Source organism: Penaeus chinensis, chromosome 14 (genome assembly GCF_019202785.1).
Source record: "Penaeus chinensis breed Huanghai No. 1 chromosome 14, ASM1920278v2, whole genome shotgun sequence".
NCBI lineage: Eukaryota > Metazoa > Arthropoda > Malacostraca > Decapoda > Penaeidae > Penaeus > Penaeus chinensis.
Genome location: NC_061832.1, coordinates 14,349,269 through 14,360,079, shown reverse-complemented (window position 1 = coordinate 14,360,079; position 10,811 = coordinate 14,349,269). Strand labels below are relative to the sequence as shown.

Here is a 10,811-nt window from a genome sequence, read left to right as displayed (position 1 = left end):
AGAGAAAGAGAAAGAGAAAGACAGAAAGAGATAACTACAGTCAGAGACAGAGAAAGCGAGACAGACAAACAGACAGACACAGATAACAGAGACCCACGCCCAAAACTAGACACCCTGTTCGATCAATCTCCCAGGGCAGAGTCGCGACCTCGTCTGACCCGGTCTTTCCACTGCCTCCTGCCCTTGCCCATCTCAGGAAATAGATAAACAGATAAAAAGAATAGCAACAAGACACAAAGATGATAATGTTGACCGTCATTACAACAAGAACAAAACTAACAGCTCCTCATTAGTAATAATGAGGAAAATGATGATGTTAATAAAAAATAATAATAATAATCATAACAATAATAATTATGATGATAAGAATAACGATAACGATGATGATAATAATTAACAGTAATAATAATAATAATGATAATGATGATAATAATAATAATAATAATAATAATAATAACAAAAAATAACAATAACAATAAAAATAATAATATAACAATAATAATAAGAAGAAGAATATTAATAACAACATGAACAGCAAGATAAAAAATATACACCTCCGCTGACACTGATTTCCCGAGCCAACACTTGGACGCTGAAATGACCTCTTCGCGGCCTTCCTGTACTTCACGAGGGAGCGAATTTCAACCGACGCGCAGGCAGTGAGTGATAGCACGGTGGTACGTATCAATAATTGTTTTTTTTTTTTTTTTTTTTAGTGTAACTTGTATATAGACGAAAAGTAATCACATACAGGTATGGATATGGTGATAAATTTCGCAAATATACAATGATTATTTATGTACGTGTGCACATATTCTTAAATTATATGCATGTGTATATAATACACAGGCGTCCAAAAATACACATGCAAACAGACAAGCATAAAGATCGAATTCTCATACATATATACCCCCACCCTTCCCTCTTCCCGTACATCGGCAGACGTCCAGCAACTTCAAAAAACGTCGACAGACAGACAGACAGACAGACACATACACACATACAACCCCCTCCCTTTGCGCCGGCATACGCACATCCACTCAAACACACTCACGCACACACACACACACACACACACACACACACACACACACACACACACACACACACACACACACACACAGTGAGAGCTCGAGCAATGAGGGACTTTTATTCATTCTCATTCATCCCTTTTCCCTGTTCCCTCCTCCTCCTTCGCGCCTCGCCTCGTGCAGCACCTCCGAACGCGGCGCCTGCTCTCGCCTACATCAGTGAAAGTACAGGCGGCGAATACTGTTGCTGCTGGTCACACTTAGTGTAACGAGAGTGTGTGCTGTGTACTCACCGTGTCTCTTCGTTGAAAGTGAGCGTCTTCTGCCTTTTATTATTATATGTAGTTTTCTTCTTTTCTTTTTTCTTTCTTTTCGATTTGTTAAATTCTCAGACAGGACGTCAGCAGCATCTCCTGTAGAACGCCTCCAGTAACAGAAACAGACGACACTTAAAAAAAAAATAAAAAACACAGACAAACACCAAACAGGTTGATCAGCACGAGCGCATGACCCACTGAAACACGTCCGAGCCACGTGAAAACGGGGAGCGACGAAGGAGCGTACACACACGAGTAACGCCTGAGCGGCACTGACATAAACACACAAGTGAACGTCTAACCTCTTGGGATCAGCTGGCGGGGAGTTGCCAGGCTGTGTTTTTTTTTCCTTATTTCTTATCGGAAGACTGTTCAGCCGAAGTCCATACATTCTGCGAGGGAGTTCGTGTATGTGTGCAGTTATCGTTTGTAATTAATAAATGTTATATCGTTTTCTTAGACACAATTATGCCCTGCACCTGATAAACTATCAACTACCATTTAGTTTAAAAAAAAAGAAAGAAAGAAAAAAAGAAAGAAAAAAAAAAAGAAAGAAAAAAAGAACGAAAGAAAAAAAGGAAGGAAAGAAAAAAATACAAGTAAATTTGACTAAGGTCTTCCTTCCCTGAAATAACCTACACATTTCCTTCCGATTTGGCATTTTCTCGAAAGTAGCTAGTTTTTTTTATTATTATTATTCCACCGGGTGCGTGGCAAGGCCGACCATAAGAGAATGTGAGGCGCTGGGGGAGGAGATGGGAGGGGGGTGGGGGGAGGGCTGCTGAGATGACCCACTGGCCACTTAGAGAGGGGGAGGGGGAGGAGGAGGGGGGAGTTGCTGAACTGACCTACTGATGCTGGGAGGGAGAGGGGCAGGTGGAGGGGAGAGGAGGGGGAGATAGTTGATGAACTGACCCATTGTCCACTGGAAGAGGGGGATGGGGAGAGGGGAGGGGGTTGCTGAACTGACCCCTGCTGCTGGGACGGTGAGGGGAAAGTGCAAATGCTGAGCTGACCCACTGCCCACTGGGGGAGGGGGGCGGGAGAGGAGCAGGGGCATGAGCTGCTGAGTTGACCCACTGCCCCTTGAGAGATGGGGGTGGTGGTGCCGAGCTAACTCAATCAACATGGGGAGGGGGAGGGGGGGAGGAGGGGGAGAAGGGGAGTGGGGTACTGAACCACTGCCTGTTGGGAGAGGAGGGGGGGAGAGGAGAGAGGGGAAGTGCGCTAAGTTGACTCAATGGCCGCTGAGGGGAGAGGAAGGGGAAGGAGGAGGGATATGGGAGGGAGAGATGGGGGAGAAGAGAGAGGGTAGGGGAGGGGAAGAGGGAGGGAGAGGTGGGGGAGAAGAGGGAGGGTAGGGGGAGGGGATATGGGAGGGAGGGTAGGGGGAGGGGATATGGGAGGGAGAGGTGGGGAAGAAGAGGGAAGGTAGGGGAGGGGAAGAGGGTAGGGTAGGGTAGGGTAGGGTAGGGTAGGGTAGGGTAGGGTAGGGGAGGGAGAGGTAGAGGAAAAGAGGGAAAGGAGGAGGAAGGGATAAACTAGCCGTTGGGGGATAACAATAGCAATGATGACGATGATGATAATAACAACATAATAACAAAGAGGTAACAATAACAATAACAAAAACGACGACAATCGCATTGATAAATGCCCCCCACTGAATAAAGAATATTTTAACCAATACTAAAAAAATCAATAATAATAAAAACAATCAATGACCCCCCAAAAAAAGAAAATGCAATCAATAATAAGAAAAGAAATAAAATGAAAAGACTAGAAAAAAGAGAAAGAAAAAAAAAACGAATAAATATTGAAACCGAGAAAGAAACAAAGAAAATAGAAATACAAAAAAAAAAAAAAAATGCAAAATAAAAATGGAAAAATAAACAACCCAACAAAAGAAAAAGAAAAAAGAAAAAAAAAAAAAAGCACAGGATTTCGCAAAGGAGTCACGTGACATCTCTCGCATCCCCAGCATCCCGGGATCATCGCCGTCGACATCTCTTCACATTCTTGAGATGCTTCTCCCCCGCGCCCCCCCCCCCCCCTTGTTCTGAGGCTGCCTCTCCTCGGGTGATGGTGGAAGGTTTTTAATTTATTATCATCATCATCACCATTATTATTATTATTATTATTATTATTATTATCATTATTAATGTTATTATTATTATCATTATTATTATTGTTATTGTTATTATTATTATTATTATTATTATAATTATTATCATTATCATTATTATTATGTTTATTGCTGTTGTTGTTACTGTTGTTAGTGTTATCATTATTATTGCTGTTGCTGTTGTTGGTGTATTATTATTATTATTATCACTATCAATATTACTATCACCATTATTATTATCATCATCTGTCTGTTTTCTGCAAATTTTATCGATTTTTACCTTGACCATTCAAAAGCGATCAAATTCATCTCACAATGCAATTCAGAATTATCCCAAAAGTTCAAAACAATCATTAGTATTCACAAGAAATCGACACAACTTTTGCACGTTTTACCTGCCTTTTTATACCACAAAGATCAGTTCCAATACTTACATTATGAAGAAGATGAATGAGCAGAAGAAGAATGAGAAGAATGAGAAGAAGGATGAGGAGGGGGGAGTGGGGGAGGGGGAGGAGGGGGGAGTAGTAGTAGTAGTAGTAGTAGTAGTAGTAGTAGTAGTAGTAGTAGTAGTAGCAGTAGTAGGAGGAGGAAGAAAAAGAATCAGAAGAAGGAGGGGGGAGGTGGAGGAGGAGGGGGAGGTGGAGGAGGAGGGGGGGGAGGTGGAGGAGGAGGGGGAGGAGGAGGAGGAGAAAAAGAAGAAGGAGGAGTAGAAAAAGAAGAAGGAGGAGTAGAAAAAGAAGAAGGAGGAGGAGAAAAAAGAAGGAGGAGGAGAAAAAAGAGGAGGAGAAAAAGAAGAAGAAGAAGAAGGAGGAGAAAAAGAAGGAGAAGAAGAAGGAGGAGGAGAAAAAAGAAGAAAAAGAAGAATAAAGAGAAGACGCCGAAACGAAGAAAAAACAATACCAGGCTTTCACTCAAATCCACGAAAAGTAGAATAATTTATACTGCATGACAAGCACCTTCACATTTTTTTTTTTTTACTTGAAAGCAACTCGTCCGTAGTATTTGCTCTTAGTCATTAAGTCTTCTAACTTCACGGTAATTACTTAGAATATTTAATTAACTTCGCTATGTCTCATATATCGTGACAAAAACACGTACCATTACCCACACATATACTAGATACACATGTACGAGGGAAACCTGTTTACTGAACTTTTGTGTGTGTGTGTGTGTGTGTGTGTGTGTGTGTGTGTGTGTGTGTGTGTGTGTGTGTGTGTGTGTGTGTGTTTTGTCTATAAATATAAATATGTATATCTATATATATAACTATTTGTATATGTCTGTATATATTATTGTCCCCCAAAGATTACTTATGTGCAAACATGACGAAAAAAAACCGACAACAAATTTTCGAAATGCGCAGCCCAGCATGAACTCGAAGAAAAAAGAAAAAATACAAAAAAAGATTCCCTGAAATATCCCCTGGACTAAAACCCAAAGCAAAACCTGGATTTCCTTTTTTTCGTAAATCGATTTTTTTATCACTAGCTGTACAAGTGGCGACGAGATGCTATTTTTTTAAAAACTTTTGCAGGAACATCCTCAGCCACAGACAGGAACCCGTTCTTTAAAGTTAGCGGGAAAATGTGCGCCTGGGAAGTAGCGCTAGGAAATTATGATTTATAAATATAAACATACACACACACAGAGGTCCACTCTCTCTCTGTCTCTGTCTCTCTCTCTTTCACACACACACACACACATTCTCATTCTCTCTCTCTCTCTCTCTCTCTCTCTCTCTCTCTCTCTCTCTCTCTCTCTCTCTCTCTCTCTCTCTTTCTCACACACACACACACACACACACACACACCACACACACACACACACACACACACACACACACACACACACACACACACAATCAAAAACAGCACATGCTTGTAAGTACAAACCCGTGTCCTCACAGCATATAAACAACCTACAGCAATGACTCGCAAGCACAGAATAGGTGAAGATGACAGGCAACAAACTCTATGACAGCCTCCATGGCAGACTTCATGACAATGCTTTTGTTTTTCATGCTGTTTGTTATGCAATGTATGTTATTTTTTCTTTCTCTCTCTTTTCCCACCAGTTTGCACCCAAAATAAATGCTTGGTGTTGAAAAAAAAGAAAGAGAGAGAGAGCGAGAGAGCGAGAGAGCGAGAGAGAGAGAGAGAGAGAGAGAGAGAGAGAGAGAGAGAGAGAGAGAGAGAGAGAGAGAGAGAGAGAGAGAGAGAGATGAAAAAAATGTACATTACTGAAAAAAGAGGAAAGGGAAGATAAGGCATTAGATAGAAAAACAGAGGTAGAGATAGATAGACAGAAATGGATACCTAGATAGATAAATGGACAGAAACAAATCGATGGATTGCTAGAGAATGAGGGGTAAGGGTAGGGGTAGGGGTAGGGGGTAGGAGGGGGGAGGAGGAGGAGGAGGAGGAGGAGGGAAGAGTTGGAAGAGGAGACGGAGAAAGAGTAAAAGGAAAGCAGGAAGAGAATAGAAGGAGGAAATAAATAAATAAATAGATAGATTGAGAGAGAGAGAGAGAAGATAAGAGAGAAAAGATGAGAGAGGAGAGAGAGAGAGAGAGAGAGAGAGATGAGAGAGAAGAGAGAGGAAGAGAGAGGAAAGAAAGAAGAGAAAGAAAGAAAGAGAGAAAGAAATAAAGAGAGAAAGAAAGAAAGAAGAGATAAGAAGAAAGAAAGAGAAGAATGAAAGAACGGAGAGAATGAAGCAGAAAGAAAGAAAAGAAAGAAAGAAAGAAAGAGAAAGAAAGAAAGGTGAGAAGAAAGAAAGAAAGAAAAGAAAGGAGAGAGAGAGGTGAGAGAGTGAGAGAGAGAGAGGAAAGAAGCGAGAGAAAGAAAAGAAAAAAGACAAGATATATAAGAAGAGAGAAAGAAAAGAAAAGAAAGAGAAGAAAGAGGTAGAGAACGAGAAGAAAGAAAGAAAGAAAGAGAAAGAAAGAGAGGAAAAAAAGAAAGAGAGAAAGAATGAAAGAAAGAAAGAGAGAAAGAAAGAAAGAGAGAAAGAAAGAAAGAGAAAAAGAAAGAAAGAGAGAATGAAAGAAAGAGATAATGAAAGAAAGAGAAAAAGAAAGAAAGAGATAATGAAAGAAAGAGAAAAAGAAAGAAAGAGAGAAAGAAAGAAAGAAAGAGAGAAAGAAAGAAAGAAAGAGAGAAAGAAAGAAAGAAAGAAAGAAAGAAAGAAAGAAGAGAGAAAGAGAGAAAGAAAGAGAGAAAGAAAGAGAGAAAGAAAGAAAGAGAGAGAGATAGCGAGCGAGCGATAAGATATAATAAATATATTCCATTAGCCTAGATTATTCATAAGTTTATCTCAATATACGTTTTCACAAGTTTTCCATCTCCATCTCTCTATAACGAATACAAAACCAAAATAAACAAAGAAATGCAAATACATTTCAATATCGTAACGTAGCTAGCCGATGGTAGGTATATAGGGTAGATAAGTAGATGGTAGGTAGTCATAGAGAAACTGCAGGTGGATACATAAAAAGATACATATACACTGACAGATACATAAAAAAATACATATACACTGACAGATACATACAGACTGACAGATACATATAGTCTAACAGATACATATAGACTGACAGATACATATAGACTGACAGATACATATAGACTGACAGATACATATAGACTGACATACATACAGACTGACAGATACATATAGATTAACAGATACATATAGACTGACAAATACATATAGACTGACAAATACATATAGACTAACATATACATATAGACTGACAGATACATATAGTCTAACAGATACATATAGACTGACAGATACATATAGTCTAACAGATACATATAGACTGACATACATATAGTCTAACAGATACATACAGACTGACAGACTAAGAGATGTAGAGAGACGCACATAGGCCTATATGCCTACTCTTCAGCATGGGAGACTTCCCTGAGCGTAATCGAGCTGCAATGACATTCACTCTCTCTCAAATGCTCGCAAATGGGACTGCCTTTGCCTTAGCCTCCACATTGCTTTAAAATTCTACTTTCACATTTCTTTATCTTTACAAGTGTTTCCTGTCTCTTTCATCCTCTCATGCTCTCTCACTAGTTCTCTCTCTCTCGCTTTATTTCCCTCTATCATTCACAGTCTCTGACTCTGACTCTGACTCTGACTCTGACTCTGACTCTGACTCTGTCTCTGTCTCTGTCTCTGTCTCTGTCTCTGTCTGTCTCTGTCTCTGTCTCTGTCTCTGTCTCTGTCTCTGTCTCTGTCTCTGACTCTGACTCTGACTCTGACTCTGACTCTGACTCTGACTCTCGGTCTCTCTGTTTCTCTGTCTCTCTGTCTCTCTGTCTCTCTGACTCTGACTCTGACTCTGACTCTGACTCTGACTCTGACTCTGTCTCTGTCTCTGTCTCTGACTCTGACTCTGACTCTGACTCTGACTCTGACTCTGACTCTGTATCTGTCTCTGTCTCTGTCTCACAGTCAATCAACTAATATGTCTATCTCACAAACATTTCTCAAAACAATGCACTTACATTCACAAACTTTAACGAGACATACAAAGACACAAGATTACGTTTTGAAACCCATCTATATGACATAGGTAAGAAAACATCAGAAAAATCCGTATTTATGTGTTTTCTTATCCTATGGCCTTTAAAGCTTACAATTCATTTTTTTCTTTTGTTTTGTTTTGTTTTGTTTTACTGATTACCGTTTGTGCTTTGTGATTCCACTCATTAAAAAAAAAAAAAACAGCATAACAATAGCACCGCAACAATCAGGATTATAATAATAAGAATAAGGTTGTTAATAATAATAAAAGAACAACTAATAATTAACATCAATAATAACTATAACATAGACAACAATATCTGCTGCCTATTTCATTCCTAATATTTCACGTCAAACTCTAATCCATGCGCTCGAATATTTCCGACTTACGGACTTTTGGAACATTGCCAGCAAGATGACATGAATGTTGGGGAAAAAAAATAGAGAATAAAGAAATATATATACTTGATACCGGTTTGGATTGTAAACAGGAAGCATTACATCACTGTAAAGCTAGGCCATTCGAAACTTGTTTTATGCTTTTCATATATATGTACAAGTGCATCGATATAAATAATGAAACAATAATGATAATAAAATGAACATACACGTACCTACCGCTATATAATCATTACTTATATATCCACTAACATCTAAGGTATCAAATCACAAACAGTTTATGGAATCAACATACAAGATTAAGTTGAATTCTAATGATAAGTGAAGGCATCCCGAGCTCACGGAAAGCACGCCACAGAATCGAGGGCACAAATGAAAGTAAAAATCTCAAAATATATATTCCCTGAATTCAAAACCAAATGATAATGAAGAGGAAGCAAGGAAAATTAATCTATAAACATATAAGAAGGTGTAAAACTGGAATCGAGTTGAGAAACAAGGTAATGAAAAATATAACAGGTGGTTCTTTCATTGGGGAAAGAGAAAGGGTGTTAAAGTCCATAAATCGTGATAGTGAAGCCAATTCAACAGTTAGCGAGTAAATAAAACACCAGTTGTAGCTTAACAGCCCAATTTTACTCTGGATTCACCCCCTCACATATCGCAGATAAACGGTAGTATTTAAATGAGGGGGGGGGGGGGGAGAAGGTCCAGTAATTTTCCCTAAATAAGTAGAGATTTAGTAAAAAATAAATTTAATAATAATAAATAAATAACATAATCAAAAACCAATTTCATGAAAGATGAAAGTAACTCAATGGAATGAAAATACGGCAATATTATCCGGATAATTTGGTGTATCGATCATCTCTATAAGATGAAACAAAACACGCCAAAACACCATTATAGGACGCGATGCTGAACGAAACTGGTTACAGCTATCAAGTTGACGATCTCTCGCCGCCGATCCGACATATACCAGACAATGGTCACTAAAAGTCATGGGTAAATTAGATCTCACTTTAAAAGAGGAAAACATAAACAGTTCAAAAAAACAATTTAATTATCCAGCATAAGCCTACAATCCTCGACGATGTATCCTCACCTTCTGGCGGTTCGGCAAAGACCAACAAACCTTCTAGTGTATATTTCAGCAAAGTAATACATCATAAAACTTCATTCTTCGATGATGAATTGTCCGGGACATTGATAAGCTCCATCCTGTCACAAAATACGGCAAACCAAAGTTGGATGTTTATTAGCCATGGCGTGAGCTCCAAGCCCTGAGGCCACGGCATCGCCTGACGTAAATCCGTCGAATTTCGTAAGTCATTGTGAGCTTAACCTCTATTTTCTGCAGCTTTTCCTTTGCACCAATGCGTCCTTTATAATCACCAGGGCAAGATTATTTATTCTCCTTCATTGTGAATCACTCTCCTACATGGTTGGATGCATTTTATTTATAATTTTCCATAAGAACCTTCGACTGTATAAACGGCTGCTGTACAATTTTGTAATAATACCTATGATGGTATAATCACATACGAGGGATCATAAAGGAAAACAAACACATGCAAATTCCATACCTGCTTTCGGTCCACGAGGAATCAGCATTGTTCTCAAAACCAAAAAATACCGAAGAAAAATGGCTTGACACTCTTCAGTAACACAACAACCACACCCTGGCTTCCGCAATAAATATCCTTCACAACAGAATATCAAAAAAACGTCGCTTGATTTCGTCTCTTATGGGTTACAGGTGAAGAGAACAGTCATGGGTCCAGCAACGAAGCGCGCGTGTGCGCTCACCACCACTTCACAACCGTAACTGAGCCTCTGACGTCACCGCAGGGGGTTCTCAAGCCTTCTTGGCCCAAATTTAACGAGACAATTACTCGCACTCAAGGGAATCGGTTCCTTTTGGGGTTCATTTTTCACTTCGCGAGTGGAAGATTAGAGAGTGGGAGGAGGTCTTGGCTGGGCAAACAAGGGTTACTGCGACCGTGATTTTAAAATGTTGCGGGAATAAACACAGTGATTAGCGAGCTACGAAAACCGAGTTCGATCGGGGTGTTCTATGCCTTTCTGTACACACATGTATATATATATATATATATGTATGTATATATGTATATATGTATATATTCCTTAATACTGTACCTCTCTATGTATATTTGCAAAACTCTTTCTCTTTCTTCCTCTCTCTACCCATCTCTCTCTCTCTCTCCTCTCTCTCTCTCTCTCTCTCTCTCTCTCTCTCTCTCTCTCTCTCTCTCTCACTCTCTCTCACTCTACATATGTGTATGTATATGTATATACATATATATAGATACATACATACATACATACATATATAAACATGTATATATGATATGATATATATATATATATATGTG

The 10,811-nt window shown here is 39.3% G+C and overlaps 1 protein-coding gene across 2 annotated transcripts in view; it reads right to left on the bottom strand.

The window, feature by feature from the left end:
- The window catches only part of LOC125032593 (sphingomyelin phosphodiesterase-like), a 76,850-nt gene extending 66,772 nt beyond the window's left edge, over window positions 1–10,078 (bottom strand). The window contains exon 1 of one of the 2 annotated variants that reach the window (XM_047623845.1): window positions 10,002–10,078. In XM_047623845.1, coding sequence (XP_047479801.1) covers window positions 10,002–10,029 — 28 coding nt within the window. In that variant the 5' untranslated portion in view covers window positions 10,030–10,078. Of the gene's footprint in view, window positions 1–1,324; window positions 1,609–10,001 lie in introns of those variants that run through there. The other variant, XM_047623847.1, reaches the window with a different exon arrangement.
- Window positions 10,079–10,811: the final 733 nt, after the last annotated feature.